At 52.5% G+C, this 18,689-nt stretch overlaps 1 protein-coding gene across 6 annotated transcripts in view; it reads right to left on the bottom strand.

Annotated features, from left to right (window-relative positions):
• Positions 1-12,026, bottom strand: part of Vav2 (vav guanine nucleotide exchange factor 2) — a 172,125-nt gene extending 160,099 nt beyond the window's left edge. For 5 of the 6 annotated variants that reach the window (XM_052723776.1, XM_052723777.1, XM_052723779.1 and 2 more), the window contains exon 1: positions 11,259-12,025. In XM_052723776.1, the coding sequence (XP_052579736.1) occupies positions 11,259-11,462 (204 nt within the window). In that variant the 5' untranslated portion in view covers positions 11,463-12,025. Of the gene's footprint in view, positions 1-11,258 lie in introns of all 6 variants that reach the window. The other variant, XM_052723782.1, reaches the window with a different exon arrangement.
• Positions 12,027-18,689: the final 6,663 nt, after the last annotated feature.

Below are 18,689 nucleotides of genomic sequence, written 5' to 3'. Positions count from 1 at the left end.
GCTTCTCTACAGTCATCAGGTCAACACACAGAGCTATCTCTGTGGCCCAATGGCCAATGGCAGATGCTTTGCAAATAGGGTTGAGGAAGTGACCAGGTGAGTCCCTGGAAACAGGTCAAGGAGAGGCCAGGAAGCCATGTGGCCAGGACAGAGCCAGCTAGGCCAGCCCTTTGGATTCAGTCACTGGCCTTCTGACATCACAGCCTCCCAAAGGTGAGGACCCTGCCAAAGACCTGAAGATTTGCAAGCAGAGTGGAGACAGAAGACTGTGGAGCTCCGGAGGCAAGAGGCCTGCCCTGGCTTACCACACAGCTGCAGGACCTCAGCTGACCCGCTCTGCACTGTCTGTTCTGAGTTTGTGCTCCTGAACCCACACATCCCCTGGACACAAAGACAAAAGGAACAGGCCCAGTGACAAATGCTGCATCAGGAGGGTCCTCAGAAGAGGACATGGAGGACAGAGAGAGGGGCTCAGTGGTTAAGAGCACCTGCTCTCAGCCGGGGCGGTGGTGGCTCATGCCTTTAATCCCAGCACTCGGGAGGCAGAGGCAGGCGGAACTCTAAGTTTGAGGCCAGCCTGGGCTACAGAGTGAGTTCCAGGACAGGCACAAAGCTACACAGAGAAACCCTGTCTCCAAAAACCAAAACCAAAACAAAACAAAACAAAAAAAGAGCGCCTGCTCTCACACAGGCCAGCTGTAACTCCCGCTCTCAAAGATCAGACACTCTCTCTGGCCTCCATAGGCACCTGCACGCACACACATACACACACACATAGACACACAAACACACATATAAATAAAAAATAAACTGAACCATTTTTCAAAAGGGAGATCATATTGCCAACCACCCTCTGGAGACCCCATAGCTTCTGAGAGGATGAGAACAACTTCCTTCAGGGTAGGGACAATTTGGGTCACCTAACCCTCAAAGCAAGAAAGAACTCAACTGAGAACCAGGGTTGGAGGAAAGCATTTTCCTTGTCAGGCCCCCAACAAATAAGGGTACAGCTTGACAGCTCCCTATTCCTGGCTTACTGAGCTTATGTCCCCAGGGACCAAAGCAGGGTCAGGCAGTTCTTCACAAAGACCTCCAACCTGGCCCTCAGCTTCCTCTCAGCAACACCCTGACTAGCAAGCAAGCCAGGCTTATTGCCTGCAGCCAGGGGAACACCACACTTGTCAGGCACTGAGGATGGACTCAATCAATAGCCTCACTGGTCACCATCATCCCACCCACCATGCCTTGCCTGCCTCTGGGGTACAGATTCATAAAACACAGAACCCCATGATCTAGGGTGAGGCACAGAGTGGAGGAGCCTCCAGGCTTCTGTCTACACAAAGCCCTCTCCCTGGAATAGCCCCTATCTCCACCGTTAGTTACAAAAAGCTCCCAGTTTTCAAGTACCATCTCTCCAGGAAGCCCTCTCCCATCCCCCTAGCTTTATGCATCCCAACCACTCTGTACCAGAGGGCTGGTACAACTCTGAAACACACTCACAGCAAAGATGATGTATGTCCACCTCCTGCCTACCCAGCCCAGAAGTTCCTGCCCAAGAAGCCACAGAGACAGGGCAGAAGGCCTTTTCAGTCATCTCAAACTCCACCCAGGGACACAAGACCAGAAGAGCCTCCTCCTCAGGCCAGGGGGATATTAACTAATAGTGTCCCCATCAACTAATAGTGCCAAGGGCCAGGACTCTGCTGCAGGTGAGCCACTGGTGAGGAGGGAAGGGGACAGGAAAGGAAGGTCGCTGTCCAGCCCAGCACAGATCTGGGGTACCACGGGAGTAAGCAGCAATAAAGGGAGGGCAGGGCATGCAGCATCCTGAGGCAGCCAAGCCTGTTCCCTGGCATACATTTCCCACAAAATCCTCCTAAGAGCTGTGGGGGTGGGAGAGCTGTCATCCTATTTCAGGTAAGAAAACCAAGTTCAAAGGACCCTCATCAGCCTGGCTTCCACATCTAGGACACTTTACGGAGGGCACTAACTGACCTCGAGGACCGAGGTCATCAAGGAAGCATGAGAAAAACAGGTCAGCATTTTGCTCTTGTCCAGCACTTCCTGTTAGACAAGCTTGTCAAGGGTTTTTGGCACAAAATGAAGTATGTAGACCAGCAGCAAAGAGCAGGACAGAGATGAACTGGTATGGGGGTGAAGGGGGCCAAGAGCCCTTCTCCAAGTTTAGACCTGGCCTGGGGAGGTATGGGAGCAGAACAAAAACAAAGAGTAAGGCTTGGGAGGGACTGCAGAGTACATGAGCAGGAAGTGGGAAGCAACAGAGGCAGCCAGAGGCTGAGTTAGAGCACCAGGTGCCAGACAGAGAAAGAGAGACACCTGATACCAGGTGAGTCTCAGGATAGGGAAGTGCAAGCGGGGGGGGGGGGGGGGGGGGGGGGGGGGGGGGGGGGGGGGGGGGGGGTTGGAGGACAAGCTGGGTGCAGGAAATCACTGGGAAGGTGTCTTAGTTAGGTTTCTACTGCTGAGATAAACAAAACACCATGGCCAAAACCAACTTGGGTAGAAAGGGTTTATTTGGGTTACAGGTTATAGTCCATCATCAGTGGAAGCCGCGGCAGGAACCTGGAGGTGGGAAGTGAAGCAAAGCATACTGAGTTGATCCCCCTTGGTCTGCTCAGCCTGCCTTCTTAAACACCCTAGGACCACCTGCCCAGGGATGGCACTGCCCATAGTGGGCTGACTGGGCCTCCAACATCAATTAATCAAGAAAAAAAATGCCCTACAGACTTCCCTACAGGCCATCTGATGGAGGCATTTTCTCAATTGAGATTCCTCTTCTCAGAGGACTCTTGCTTGTGTCAAGTTGACAGAAAAATCAACCAGGACAGAAGGGAATGACCTGAAGCACAGGTCAACAGACCCTAGCACTCCCAGTACCAAATGTACGGATGCTGATTTTTTTCGTTGTTGTTGTTTGTTTTGGTTTTGGTTTTTCAAGACAAGAGTTTCTCTGTATAGCCCCTGGCTGTCCTGTATCCGCCTGTCTCTGCCTCCCAAGTGCTGGGATTTAAGGTGTGCACCACCACTGCCTGGTGGATGCTGGTCTTAGAAGTCCCTTGGTCTTGTAGGACACACAGTTGATAGTCTTCCCCTAGGTATTGACCCTAGGACTCTGTGTATGTTAGGAATGTCCTCTACCATTAAGCTATATTCTTAGTCCCTGTACTCTTTATTTTAAGACAGAGTCTCAATAAGTTGTCAGATGGGTCTTGAATGGGGATCCTCCTGCCTCAGCATTTCAAGTAACTGGTATGTCAGGCCTGTGCCACCACCTACCCTGCTTCGTACATCCTACAAGACAAGGAAGGTAGGAGAGAGAGAGGAGAGAGAGAGAGAGAGAGAGAGAGAGAGAGAGAGAGAGAGCGAGAGAGCGAGAGAGCGAGAGCGAGAGGAGAGAGAGAGAGAGAGGAGAGAGAGGAGAGAGAGAGAGAGTATTGTGGTGCTGGGGATGGAACCCAGCCTGGCAAATGTCACCAAGCTACATCCTCAGCTCTTAAGAAAGGTTACATTTTAGTGCCTGAAAGGAACACCTTATGAAATTCAGAATTCTATCTCCATAAATACATTGTACCGGAGCACAGCCACACTCTCAGTTCAGAGAACAGCTACAGGTACAACTTCCTGCTATAAGGGCAGAGTTGGGGGCAGGGGAACGTTTACAACAGAGGCCATCAAGCCCATGATGCCTAAAATACTACGATTTAACTTTACAGAAAACACTGAGTACCCTGCTTCAGGAGAAAGATGGATGGCCAGGCTGGGGTGTGGGAGAAAAAGATGTTTTCAAGGAATTTGGGGAGGGAAGCCTGGATGGGGTGGGGGCTAACTGGGGAGACTATGACCTGCATCTACCTAACACAAGGTCCTACCACAGTGGCTACCCGCCCCACCCGGCCCGTCGCTCTGCACTGTCTGTTCTGAGTTTGTGCTCCTGAACCCACACATCCCCTGGACACAAAGACAAAAGGAACAGGCCCGGTGACAAATGCTGCATCAGGAGGGTCCTCAGAAGAGGACATGGAGGACAGAGAGAGGGCTCAGTGGTTAAGAGCACCTGCTCTCAGCCGGGCGGTGGTGGCACACGCCTTTAATCCCAGCACTCGGGAGGCAGAGGCAGGAGGAACTCTAAGTTTGAGGCCAGCCTGGGCTACAGAGTGAGTTCCAGGACAGGCACAAAGCTACACAGAGAAACCCTGTCTCCAAAAACCAAAACCAAAACAAAACAAAACAAAAAAAGAGCGCCTGCTCTCACACAGGCCAGCTGTAACTCCCGCTCTCAAAGATCAGACACTCTCTCTGGCCTCCATAGGCACCTGCACGCACACACATACACACACACATAGACACACAAACACACATATAAATAAAAAATAAACTGAACCATTTTTCAAAAGGGAGATCATATTGCCAACCACCCTCTGGAGACCCCATAGCTTCTGAGAGGATGAGAACAACTTCCTTCAGGGTAGGGACAATTTGGGTCACCTAACCCTCAAAGCAAGAAAGAACTCAACTGAGAACCAGGGTTGGAGGAAAGCATTTTCCTTGTCAGGCCCCCAACAAATAAGGGTACAGCTTGACAGCTCCCTATTCCTGGCTTACTGAGCTTATGTCCCCAGGGACCAAAGCAGGGTCAGGCAGTTCTTCACAAAGACCTCCAACCTGGCCCTCAGCTTCCTCTCAGCAACACCCTGACTAGCAAGCAAGCCAGGTTTTTTGTTTTTTGTTTTTTTAATCAACACACACCACACAAACAATTCATGATAGTGTTAAGTGTGTCTGCCCTTCAGCAGATGCTACTGCTCCATTGAGTGGTCCACTGTGTGAACACCAGGCCCAGGCCTAGGGGCTAGGCTGCCTAAAGCCCTGCACCTGCACTCCTTAAAGTCCTGCACCTGCACTCCCTAAAGTCCTGCACCTGCACTCCCTAAAGTCCTGCCCCTGCACTCTCAGCAAGTCTTGAGCATCTCAAACAGTTCCCTGCAGAAACACCAGCACCCAGAATCACATTCTCCCACTTTGTTCCCACTACCTGTGCCCCGAGGAGTCCTTCAGACACTCCACACACCTCACCCTCCCTGCACAAAGCTGGGTTCTTTACAGACACATCTTTACCCATGACAAGAAAGGGCTTCTACACCCACCCCCAAGACCTGATTTTCACCCTCTTAGGGGTGTTCTGCTAAAATTGCATACCCTACATAAAATATATCATTAAAATTAGTGTTAGGGTAGGCAAGATGGCTCAGGAGGTAAGGGTGCTTGCTATGCAAGCCTGGCAACCTGAGTTTGAGCCCTGGAATGCAGCAGGTAAAGGTGGGAGGAGAGAATCACCTCCACAAAGTTGTTTCCATACACATACCGTGGTATGACTACCCACATACACATCATATTCACACATAATAATCATAAACTTTCTCCCAGGAGTGGTGGTGCATGCCTTTAAATCCAGCACTCGGGAGGCAGAGGCAGATGGATCTCTGTGAGTTTAAGGCCAGCCTGGTCCACATAGTGAGTTCCAGGACAGCCAGGACTACATAGTGAGACTCTGTGTCCAAAAGAAAAGGGTAGAGTTGGAAAAAAATTTTAATGAATGTTACACATTTGTCACTTTTTGTTATGACCACTAAGAATGTGTAAATCTAAAGGGGTGTGTGTGTGTGTGTGTGTGTGTGTGTGTGTGTGTGTGTGTGTTGTCTGTTTTCATGAATCCAATTACCCTCAGAGGCCAGTAAAAGGTGTTGAATCCCTAGGAAATGGAATAATAAGCCCCTGTGTGCCAGCCATCATAGGTGCTGGAATTCACACTCAGGTCCTCCACAAGAGCAGCAAGAGCTCTTAACCACAGAACTGTCTCTCTAGTCCTGTGAAAATCTAGCTGTAACTCAGCATCAGCAGCGTTAACATACATAGAACACAAATACGTATAGAATGTGCGCATACAGGACTGGAGAGATGGCTCAGTGGTTAAGAGCACTGACTGCTCTTCTGGGTTCAATTCCCAGCACCCACCTGGCACCTCACAACTGTCTGTAATTCCAAGATCTGACACCCTCACACAAAAAAATACATGTAGGCAAAACACCAATGCACATAAAATAAAAATAAATAAATAATTTTTAAAAAAAGAACATGTGCATACACAGATGTGTATAGACACATATATACATGTATGCTCTCACATATATCTACCCTGGTAAACTAAGAGCACCCAGGAGTCCTGAACAGACCCTTCCTTATCTTGGCCTCTATATACCCCTCTCCTACCAAGGAACTACATCTACTGAAGCAGAGGCCAACTCCTGAGCTAGGACAAAAGAACACAGATGAGCCTAGAACATCTTGTGCCAGCAAGCCAGTGATGCTCCCAGAATGACTGGGAATGTGCCAGAGATATACAGACGCCAACCTGGACCGGTTCCCACTGTCGCCTCAGACAATGTGAGCACCGAGGTAAATAATGGTTGTAGCAGATTAGAATAAAACAGGAAACATAACCCACTCTGGGTGGGAAGAGAGAAAGAAGTGGGGAGAGGAGAAAGGAAGAGAAGAGGGGGAAGGGAGAGGAGAAATCAATATTTACCTTATCTCAAAGCACCTCCTTAAAACCTAGGTTCCCCAACAATCAGTTAAACTCAACATCCCCAGTCAACAGGCAAGGCTGAGCCTCGAGCCACCTGCTCTGATCCCAGGGAAAGGGTGCCAGGTACACGGCCTGAGTCTAATCCTGAGGCTTCAGCCAACCCCAAAACCCAAGCCTGCACCTTGGCCATAAAGATCAATGAAAGAATGTCTGGGAGAGGTGTAGCTGAAGATCCCAGGTCACCTTTGCCAGAAAGGACACTTAACTGGGACACCTGGGTAGCCTGCTTGTAGCCACTGCCTCTGAAAAAGACAGTCATGCTGTGGTGACAGAGAGCACACTTTTTGGAATGCACTGGTCATTAGGGGCATACAGTACCAAGTTCCTGCTTACCCTCAGAGGTTCACAAGAAAGTGGCCTGAACTATACAGGTTGGTGGTGAGTCAGAGCCATTCTCAGGACAAAAAACTGCCGGGCTTGAGGCTGGAAAGATGGCTCACTGGTTAAGCAGCACTTGCTGCTTTTCCAGAGGACCCAAGTTTGGTTCCCAGCACCCACATCAGGCAACACACAATTGGCTGTAACTCCAGCTCCAAGGAATTGAATACTCTCTTTTGACCTCCAGGACATCTGTACTCTTGTACACACACACACACACACACACACACACACACACACACACACACACACACTAATAAATCTTTGTAAAACTGCCTGGCTTCCTTGAGAATCAGCTTTCCTTTCTCTGCTTGCCAAAATCGCTGTGTCTTGAATCTCAGACTCTCCAACAGAATCTCCGCACATACACTCAAGAAACTGGATACCCATCCAGCGGCTCCTTTCTCAATCAAAAAACATTTCAGCCATACCCACTAGCTGCCCTTGCTTGCTGAGACTTCATAAGAACACTGGCCAGCCTGCTCCCCTCCTGTTCCTCCCCAGCCTGTGACAGGGAGCCAGGTAAGGGACTTATTCCTTGAATGAAGAAAGTAAAAGGAAAGACCATTGCTCTGCACGGGAGGCCAGGCTGAAGGGAGTCAGAAAGGATGCAGCCCTGCCTGGAGAGGTTCACATCCTTGAGGACCCAACACCACACTCAGATGGCAACATCCTTCAGGATCTAAATCCCCCAGGACCTGAGTCTAGGTGGGTAGGCATAAGGGATGTTTGTGAGAACACAGAGTGTGGATAACACAACCCGAGAGATATATACCTGAGCAGTGTTAACCCCGAACAAGGCTCAGGACAGGAGACAGCACTCAAAAGACATTTCCTGGAGAAGGAAGAGGCCCCTCAACCAGCTGACATAAAGAACCAGGCTGGAGCTGGGCAGTGGTGGCATATGCCCTCAATCCCACTTGGGGAGGCAGAGGCATGCAAATCTCTGAGTTCGAGGCCAGCCTGAGTTCGAGGTCTACAGAGTGAGTTCCAGGGCAGCCAAAGCTACACAGAAATCCTGTCTCAAAACACCAAAAAAAAACAAAAAAAAAAAAACCAGAGCCAGGCTGGAAGGAGGTCAGTAAGTAAGCTTGTGGTGGGTACGAAAGGAAAAAACATGAGAGAGAGACAAACAGTACCAGGGGGGAGGGTCGGGGAGAGGTGGAGCGTGGAGGACCCCGAGGTCCTAGAGGCAAACCCTGGTAGTCCAGAGATCGACACTGGGTCCCTGCAGCAGACAGACCATCGATGTCCTAAAGGGAGAAGCCACCAGAGTGCTATAAGCATGACAGAGGTTGGGGAAAGAGGCCCCTCTCGAAGAGGCCTCCCCAGAGCAAACGTGTGGACTGTCAGCTGACACGGGCACCCTTGTGAACTCCCACTGTACCCGCTGCAACTCCACTAGGTCCCTTCTTCGGCTCAATAACTAGTGACCATACCTAATTAGTTTAATTAAGCCCAAAGTGGCTTCCAGGCATTGGAGTACAACAAAGTACATCCTGCCCGTCCAAGACGGCACAACAAAGCAGGCAGCCAGTATCTCTCCATGACCATCAGAACAGGACAGACGCTAGATAACCGTCTATCGCCAGGCCTGGCACGGGGGTAACTTCCTTTCATCTCAGCACTTGGGAGGTAGAGGCAGGCAGGTCTCTGGGAGCTCCAGGTCAGCCTAATCTATAAGTCCAGGTTATAGTCAGACCCTGTCTCAAAAAGAAAAAAGCCATTATGGTCCCCTAGATCCAACAGCCCAGCTGAGATTAAACTCAAAGTGAGAGGGGAGCTCTGAGTCCTGAAGATTGACCAGAAAGCCATGTGGCCTTCATGGAATGGGGGACATCAGAGGCCAGTGAGCTGAACATGTTCTGGCACATGACAAGCAGGGAGAAAGGAAATGCTCTCTCATGCCTTGCCAAATGGTCCTGCTGACTCCCCCATAAAGGATCCAGATGTCCAGGGAAACCAGGCATGCTCCTACTATCACCCCAGAAAGCCCACAGGTCCCAGGGAAAGCCCAAAGAAGTCAGTGAGGCTGCAGATCAGCTGAGGGAAGTCTTGAAATCACCATTTCTTTAGGAAGATGTGCATATAAAAGCTGGTTATGCCGTTTACCGTCTGGGTGACCCAGGGCACATGTGTGGACCTCTCTGAGCTTTAACTGTTGTCTACAGGTCAGAGGTGGCACACCACTCTACAGATTGTGTATAGCCCAAGGCAGTTCAGGAAAGGGCAGCTGTGATTCCTTCTGCGCTCAAGCAACCACAAACCAAGATAACATCATCTTCCCCATATCAGAAATGTGAGCTTCCCTGTAGCAAAGAGCAAGCACCCAGACAGAAAAGAAGTCTCTCCCTAGACCCTGCACAGCCAGCCCCGGCAACGACTGTTGTTTCTTTCCTTATGAACATACACATAGGGCCATGAGGCTAAACTTGACCCAATACCGTGAAGGTTCAGAGAGTACCTGCCATGTGGGGACCCTGGGACACACCAGCCTACAGGAGATAACAACAAGAAGAGAACATCAACCTTCTGAGTTGGTGTCAGTAAAGGCCAACAGTTGGTGGCGCCTAGAAATTTCCAACAGAGGGGCTGAACCCTGAGGCCTGCCCCAGCCAGCACCCTTCATCCCATCCAGCCCAAATCACAGGAACCAGCCACTCCCCAGTCAGGCACAGTCCCTCCCAACCTCCCTGCCAATCAGTCTCACCCTCTTAACCCCACCCCACCACCACCACCACCCGGCTCAGGCTCAAGCCTCTAGGCCCATCAGCAGAACCTGTCAGAAGCAAGCCAGCCTTAGCCTCCGACAGTTCAGGGACAGCCCACGGGGAGAGGGGACTCAAGACCCAGCTGTGTGCAGGAGGTGCCCCCTCCCTTTTCTTTCTCTAGTTATGAAAGGGGCTAAGAACTCCGCAGCCTCCCCGCCCCAACGTGGGGGAGGGAGACTCACCCTTCCAGATCTGTTAAAGTCCTCTCCACAGCAATCCTTGGAGCGTGCCACTTGGGCATACCGTCACTCAGACCTTTCAGGGCTCTAGCTGCAAGTGAGGCCCTGAGGGCTCCCTCTCTGGCTCTCTGGGCTGCTGGGGTGTTAGTATCAAGTAGGAGGACAACCCCTCTCTTTCCCTTCTGGGGCTCTCCTTTGTCAAACGGGAAATAGCTGGCCCCATCTCTTTGGAAAGGCAGGCACAGCCAAAGGGCAGACAGAGGCTTTAGGGGGGAGGGGTGGAACCCGCCAGAATATTAGGATCAGTGACTCTCACAGACTCCCACCCCGCCCCTAGACACCGCGTTTCCAGAAGTCCGGGTAGAGAATACCCAGCGTCCACTTGGAGTTGCGAAGTGGGCGGGTCGCACCTGGACAGTACTGGCTGAACCGAACCAGGGCTGCCTTGCTCTTCCCTCTGCCTGCCAGGATCCCTTTAAAGAGCGATCGGGCGGGGGATCCGAGACCCCCGGAAGGCGGGCCACATGCCTCGAATCTGCTTAACTCTCGGCCAAGTTCCCTTCAAGGGGCCAAGAAAAGCAGCTTCAGTCAGCGGAGTGGACATGTTCCTGCCCTGCCCTGCCCTGCCTTGCGGCCACACGCGTGCCTCGGCCTCCACAAAGGCCACACTAGAGCGACGGCCGAAGTGGAGGGCGGTGAGGAGACGAAGAGGACTCCCTCCCAGGCTGGGGTCCGGAGGAGGCGCAGGCCGAAGAGGGGGCGGCGCCCGGCCCTCCCGCTCCCTTCGGCCCGCGCACCCCGCCCGGCCCGGCCCCTCCGCCGCGCCCTGGGTCAGTGCAGCCACCGCTCCAGCTCATCCTCCACCAGCTCCGACGCCAGGCGCGCAGCCCGAGGACGCGGCCTCAGCGTGGCACGCACCGGGTTAGAAGGGTCACTCGGGGACCCGGGCCTGGGCGCCAGACTGCAGTGCTGGGTGCCACGCGGAGACTCGAGTCGCCCTCCACGAGGCAGCGCGGACCAGGGAGCCGGCGCACACAAACGGTCCCCGTGGCGGTGGTGGCGCGCCCTAGGCGTGGGGGACTTTGGCCAACTTCGCGCCTTCGGGGACCGCCACTCGCTAGAGCGGGAAGTGGAGACAGAGACGTTGCCCCCACTCTGCATTGACCCTTGAGCCAACCGCTCGGACCAGGGCGCCAGGGCCTCCCGCGGCCGCCACCTCGGCGCTCCAGTCAGCGTGCCCCGCAGCTCACACGCCGGGACCCTCACCTGGGACATCTGCGGCCGGAAGTTGATGTCCTTCAGGTCGATGGAGCCGGGGGAGAGGTTGTGCAGCAGCTGGCACAGCAGGACGCCGTCGCGCAGCGCCTGCGCCAGGTCGAAGACCACCGCCGAGGGCCACACGACACGATGGTTGGGCGGCAGGACCTTGCAATCGATGAGCCAGCGGCCGCATTGCCGCCACTGCTCCATGGCGCCCGCGGCGCCCGTGCGCTCGCCGCCGCGGCCGCTGGACCACCTCTTTCAGGGCAGCGCTCTGGCCGAAGTGCGGTGACCGCGGGGCATCCCGCCCGCCCGCGCGGGGCTAGGCGGCCGGGGCGGGGCTTCGTGCAGGCCGCCTCGGGTCCCCGCTGCGCGGCCGCGCGGCCCTCCTCTTCCTCCTCCTCCTCCTCGGGCTACTAGCGGGCAGCCGCTCCCGCCCACGTGCGGCCACCAGGCGCTCGCGGGGCAGCGCGCCGGGTACCCCCTTCACACACACAAGTCCGCTTGAGCTCCGGCCCGGGCTCCACGCCTCCTGCTGCCGCAGCGCTCCTCGATCCGCCCCTCCCGGCGCCGCATTCTGCGCTCGGGGCGCCCCGCGCCGACCGCCGCTCCTGCCCCGCCCGAGACAAAGGCGCAGCGGGTCGCTCGCTCCGTGCCTCCGGCGCCTGGGCTGCCCGCGCCGCCGTCGCTTTGTTCGCCCGGCCCGCGGGCTCTGCGTTCCTCGCGGGGCGCTGGGACTCTGAGGCTCCGCGGATCCCGGGCGCTGGGGGTGCAGGGGGCGCGGCCACGGCCGGGCGGGGCCGGGGGCGGAGCTGGCACCCTCGCCCGGCACCTCCCCCGCGACCCAAGCACCGCCTCCAACCCGCCCTCTCACTTCCTGCCCCGGGGCCGCCTGCGAAAGTTAAGGAGGGCGGGGCTGTAGCGCCGGCTCTGGACCTGTAACTTTACCTTAGGTGCACGTGGACCCAGGCCGGCAGTGTCTCCTGCAGAGTGATGAGGCCGCTGCACCTCGGTAGAGACTAGAAGGTGACTCCTGTAACTCGGGGCGCCCTTGCATGGCCCTCTGCAAAGACAGACCCGGGAACGTGCATCTGGCTGGGCTACACACCCACGCCCCTGTGGCCCCATCAATCTGGTTAATGGGCTCAGGTCTTATAGAGTCCCCTTCCAGTCCTCTGTCCTTGCCAGGATCCGCAGGACATCCCGCCTCCCGAACTGAGCCCCCTAGATTCCCTGGTGAGAGGTGCTGGAAGGATCGACAGTGTGGTGTCCTGCGGACATTGTGACTGTGGGAGGGACTTCAAAGCATAAATAACTGATCTTGCAATTGAAATTACTTTGCTCTGGACTCATCTATCAGGAGTCGGAGCCATGGGTTCTTGGTAAAGAACCCCACAAACCCAAGCCTCTGAGACTGATGTCATGGAAGGAAGCTGGGAGAAAGGGGAGTGACCAGTCCACAAGAGCTCTGACTCGATCTGACTCGCAGCGTTGTGTCAGTCCCTGCGTCTCCCTCAGTTTACCTGGCCCAGGGCAGGATGACAGATCCCACCTCGATGCACACACAAAGCCTGTCCCCTGCATCCAGGGAAGTTCTTCCTAGAATGGCCTCTGCAGGAAGTCAGTTTACCCCTTCCCCACCTAAGGAGGAAGCATGAAACCTAATCCTAGAGGGTCAAGAGAGGAGCCAGATAGGGCCAGGCTGAACAACAGGTAAGCCTGCAGCTCCTGCCTACTTTTCTCTGAATAGCCTCAGGGAAGGGACCTGCTGCAGAAAGGGGGTTAAATCATCCAAAGCACAGGGCCCCAGGCAGACCCTCCAGCATCTCCCCATTCAACACCCTGCACCACAGGAGAAAAAAGAAAGAAGGAAAGAAAAGATACTGCAAATCTGAAAACAGAGCACCGTGCTAATCCTGCTCCTTTCATGCCTGGGTGTCTGTACCCGGGGAGCTCCTTCACAGGAAAGAGGCCTCTGCCCTCCCTGCCTCAGGGCCTTCCTGCCTCATCAGGAAACTCACCATGTCCAGACTAGGTCTGGGACAGACACCAATCTGACACCCAGTCAGGCGTTCATCTGCTGCCCCCTGGTGGTCTTGAGAACAGTGACCGTGGACAGCCCAGATGCTCCAAGAGAGGGGACTGCCTTTGAGGGGCTGTAGTACAGAGCTTGGAGTTCACCTGTCAGTCTTATGAGTCAAAAGATGTAGGCCTCCTGGCACGGGTGGTCCTGCACCAATCGTGTGCCTCTCTGGTACCCAATTCTTTATCTGGATACTGTGTACTTGGTGGAGTCCTTGGGAAGCTCTGCAGGGAAATAATAGGAGGGATGCATGAAGGAAACCTGGGTGGAAAGGATTTCAGACGTCTGTTGTGCATGTGGAGGTTGGATTGCATGGGCTGAAAACAAACATGCAGAGTGCTGGCAAAGGGGGTACTTTTCCTCAATATTCTACCCATCCGTTCTCTCAGCCCCAGCACAGTTTGCCAGGACTGCCCTCTGGACACGTCCAGGAAACAAGAGCACCTCCCCACGTTGGAGATGAGCTCCACTGAAAGCCACTTATGCTTTATACCAGTGACCAGCTCTGAGGTGAACTGAGCAGATGAAACCCTGAGGGAGGGGCTGCCAACCTGGCCACGTACCCAGGATGTAGAAGGAGGGCCGTGGACAAACCATGAAGAGGTCGCAGAGAAGGATGCACCTGGAAAGGGGGAGCAAGGCTTCTGAGAGTTGACAGTCCATGAAAAGCATGCTTTTGGAGGATACGGCCTGGGGCAGCAGAGCCTGGCCCAGAGTCCACTCTAAATCACAGCGGAACTAAACATCATTGTACTCCCAGTCACCAGCTGGTCAATGGCAACAGCATCTCTGATGGAGTCTGGTGGTAGTTCCTGCACTTATCTGCCAGCAAGTCCAAGACCCACATCCAGACTCTGAGCACTCCTAGCTCTGCCACCGCCAAGGTCCAGGTCCCTCCCCTTGGGTTCCTCAACAGCCTGCTTCTCCCTTGTCCTTCAGTCTGCTCTTCACAGTCAGCGAAGACTCAGCCAACCCTAGAGGCAACCCTGTCACTCTGCCACCCCCAAAGCAAGCCCTTTGTGGAACTCAGCTCCCAGACGGTAACTTAGGCCTGGGGTTCTTTGAAAGAACACCATTTGGCATGCATGAGGACCCAGTGCTAGACCCTAAAGCAATGGTTCTCAACCTGTGGGTCATGACCCCTAGGAGGGAGTCAAATGACCCTTTCACAGGGGTCTCCTAAAACCATCAGAAAACACGGGTATTTGCAATTTATAACAGCAAAGTTACAGTTGTGAAGTAGCAACAAAAATATTATATTTGGGGTCACCACAACATGAGGAACTGTATTAAAGGATGGCAGCATTAGGAAGATTCAGAACTACTGCCTTAAAGGAAATGAAAAAAGAAAAAAATAACAGAATCAGAATCAGCCGGGCGGTGGTGGAGCACGCCTTCAATCCCAGCACTCGGGAGGCAGAGTCAGGCAGATCTTTGTGAGTTAGAGGCCAGCCTGGTCTACAGAGAGAGATCCAGGAAAGGCACAAAGCTACACAGAAAAACCCTGTCTCAAAAAACCAAAAAAAAAAAAAAAAAAGAAAGAAAGAATCTCCATAAGCAACCCTCCCCCGCTTGGTACAGCTTCCTTCCCTGGCTGCACATTCTGCCCCCCTCCTCTTCTTTACACTTGCAGTTCCTCTGCCTGGAACTCTTCATCAGAGAGGGACATGACCAAGGTTCTGGCTAGCAGAGGAGGGATTTGAACCAGGATCTCACCATGGAGTCTGTTTTCTCCAGCGCTCCCAGCAGAGCTGTTTGCATTTACTCTAGGCTGACCTTAAGGCTTAGGTGTCAACACAAGAGAAATCATGGAACTCGATTTGCCGCTGCGCCCCACCCCCGGGCTTGTGCAGAGAGTGCCCCTCATCCAATCAGAGACATTGCTCACTGGGCAGTCCCAGGACTGCTTTTTGTCCAACACAAGTGCCTGTAAACATGCAGTGCTTTGGATGACACCTGCCTCAGTGGAAGTTTCTACAGACACTGGAACATCCAAGAAACTGAGGACCTCCACAACCAGACCAGCCATCTTGATTATCAGTCCATGCTTCCCCAACAAACACCTAGACACACTGCATGGTCTCTATACTTTCATCAAAAAGACCACCATCAAAGGGCTCTTCCCGACAGGAACCACCAAGTTTTTCATTCAAAGCAATACCAACATTGGCCTCCCATTTCTCTATCACCCAACCTTCCATTCGCATCCCACCAGCCCTGAACCTCTTTTTTCATTTCTTAGTGGTCCTTGAACTCATCTACTCAGCCCTCTGTCCAGTTACCCTTTAATCTAGCCCTTCGTTCCTCCACTCAGCCCTCCCATGTTCCTCTGCCCATCACTCATACATGGCTCTGGCCAGCCTCCCAACTGTCCATCATTATCTGCCCCACTCCTTTCCACCCACCTATACCTGCATCTATCCACCCATCCCTCCCACTAGACAATACTGACTGAGTGCTGGCTTTGTTCCTGGAAAAGGGGAAGTGAATGTTTTGACCTGGTGAGGGATTTAGTCCCACATCCAACCCACATGAACACACATTTTACAAATTCCATTTGGAGCTCCATCAGGCAAATTCAGCTGTCACAATTTCCCAGGAAATTATAGGTGTAGGAAAAGACCATCTGGCCAACCATGGAGACAGAGCACGCTTTGCTGAATGGTGGGTGAGGGTCCTCTGCATTTCCTTTGAAAAGACAAAACGTAGACTATTACTGCTAGCTGCTTCAACTTCCAAATTAAGCCAAATGCCACAGTCTAGAGACTGACCCCTCCACTGAGGTCTCTGAAATCTTGCTGTAAATCAGCCACAGTTTGGGCACCTGCCAGTGACTGTGCAAAATATAAAGACAGCTTCCCTTTCTTGAGGCTGTAGCCGCTCCTGGGAAGCCCCTGTGTTTCGGGGCAGGTGAGCACAGTCTTAAGAGAGTGCAGAGTCCAGGACATAGGTCAGCTGTCCATATAAGACTGAGAGGCAGCACTGGGGGCGGGGCCTCTGCTTTCCACAGGAGCCCTCATCAAAGAGCCACAAACCACCTGGATGCTAGATAAACGGAGAGAGTCCAGTCAAAGAAAGCCAAGCTCCATTTGGCTGCATGTGAATAATGGACTGGGCGGGGAGGGGATACTGGAATCCCCACAGGCACTAAGCGTGTTGCCAGACAGGCTCAGATGACCACACACTGGCTTGCTAGAAGTGTTGGGTCTTAGTAAAAGCAAGTTGGTACCCACAGTGTGAGGCACACAGCCAGGGAAAGCCTGACGGTGCTTCACCCCACCCTCGTCAGAGCCTGAAGCCCTCCTTCAACCCCAGGGGAGGCACCCATCTCCTGGACCCTCCCACCTCTCCTCCAGCCATAACCTTGAAGTCAGAACAGCCAAGGGAATGTGCCAACCACACCTGCTCCAACACCTCCCTGATAGGGCACAATGCAAATGTCCCCACCCTGAAGCAGTTGTCACCCAAGAGACCTTGTACCCCTTAACTGTAACCCCCGGCCTCCACCCACCCTCTGCTCTGGTAACCACTTTTTAATCTGCTTTGGGACACTTTGTATCATTGGAATCACACCGTGACTCACTCGTGGCCTTTCATGCCTGCTTTTTTCACCTTGACTATGCCTGAGGTTTGTTTATGTAACTCATGTTCTTCGCTCAGTAAGTTCTTTGACCCTTTCTACCGCCGACCAGTAAGTAATTCATTGTGAGCAGAATCAACCTTCATGTGACAGTTTAATACGGCATGTCTGAGACATTGTTATTTTGATATCTAATCAACATTAAAAGTTACTAAAGAGACTTTTTACATCCTTTTCATGTCTTCAAAATATAGGGTATGCCTTACACATACAGCACATTTCCATCTGAACCCTACGTTCCCCTCAGAAGCATTTGATCTAAATATATTTAGGTTTCAGAAAACTCACAGTTGAGAAAGATTTTCATGCTCAAGCTGTTTCAAATACATTTAAAAGTTTGCCAAAAATAGAATTTAGTATCAATTTCTAAATTAATTAAACTGAACAGAGGGCTGACTGGAGTCTGGGAAATGTGGGTCTCCTCAAGCCCAAACAGCCATCAGGCCTGACAGAACCCTTTCCTTTGTGCCTTAAATGGAGGTCCTGTGATGTCCACACGGCTATGGAGCCACCTATACCCTGTTCTCCCAGCACCAGCACCATTGCCTGGCATGAGTACATGGCTCTACTCACCCACCTACCCACTCACTCATCCACTCACATACATCCACCTGTCTATCTGCTCACCACTCATCCACCCAGACACATATCTACCTAGCTGCTATGCATCCATATACCCACCCATCATCCACCACCTACCCATTCATCCATCACTACCCACCCATCCACTCACCTACCCATTCACCTGTCCACCCATCCACCTACCCACCCACCCATCCACTGTCTACCTACACTTACACACCTACTGTCCAGGTTTGGTTTTGTTGGCTTGACATAAGCTAGAGTCATCTGAGAAGAAGGAGCCTCAGTTGAGAAAACTTCTCCACCAGATTAGCTTGTGCACAAGCCTGTGGGGCCATTTTCTTGATTAATGATTGATGTCTGCAAGGCCAGCCTACAAGGGGGGGAAATGCCACCCCTCGGCAGGTAGTTCTGAGCTGTGTAAGAAAGCAGGCTGAAACTGCCAGAACTGCACAGCACTGGCCTGGCTGTTTAAGGTTTGTCGCACGGTCAGAGAATACTGCAGGCATGCAGGAAAGTGGTCCAGACTGAGAAAACCTTTAAACAGATACAGTAAAAAATGGGTATAGACAGTCATAGAAAAAATAAATAGTTTAAAAATAATAAAGTCTTTAAAGAGAGAGTAAAGTAATAAAAAGAATAAGCCATTTAAGGATGGGAAATACACAGGATATCTGGCTCCTGTATGGTGCTTTGTTGACTTTGAATTTTTAAATGCTAATGTACAAAAAACAATGGCTGCTGAGAGACACTGGATTATGGAGACTGCTAAATTAAACCAACCTAGATATTTTAAGAATGTATTCATGGGACTGGAGAGATGGCTCAGAGGTTAAGAGCACTGGCTGCTCTTCCAGAGGTCCTGAGTTCAATTCCCAGCAACCACATGGTAGCTCACAGCCATCTATAATGAGATCTGGTGCCCTCTTCTGGTGTGCAGTCATACATGCAGGCAAAACACTGTGTGCATAATAAATAAATAAATCTTAAACAAAAAGAAAGAAAGAAAGCAGGCTGAACAAGCTATAAGGAGCAAGTAACTCAGCTTACTAGCTGAGTTCCTCCATGGCCTCTGCTTTAGTTCTTAAGATTCCTGCCCTGACTTCCTTCAATGATGGAGGGTAACCTCAAA

Source organism: Peromyscus californicus, unplaced genomic scaffold, assembly GCF_007827085.1.
Source record: "Peromyscus californicus insignis strain IS unplaced genomic scaffold, ASM782708v3 Scaffold_7__1_contigs__length_154581171, whole genome shotgun sequence".
Taxonomy (NCBI): Eukaryota; Metazoa; Chordata; class Mammalia; order Rodentia; family Cricetidae; genus Peromyscus; species Peromyscus californicus.
This window is presented reverse-complemented; position numbering and strand designations above follow the sequence as displayed.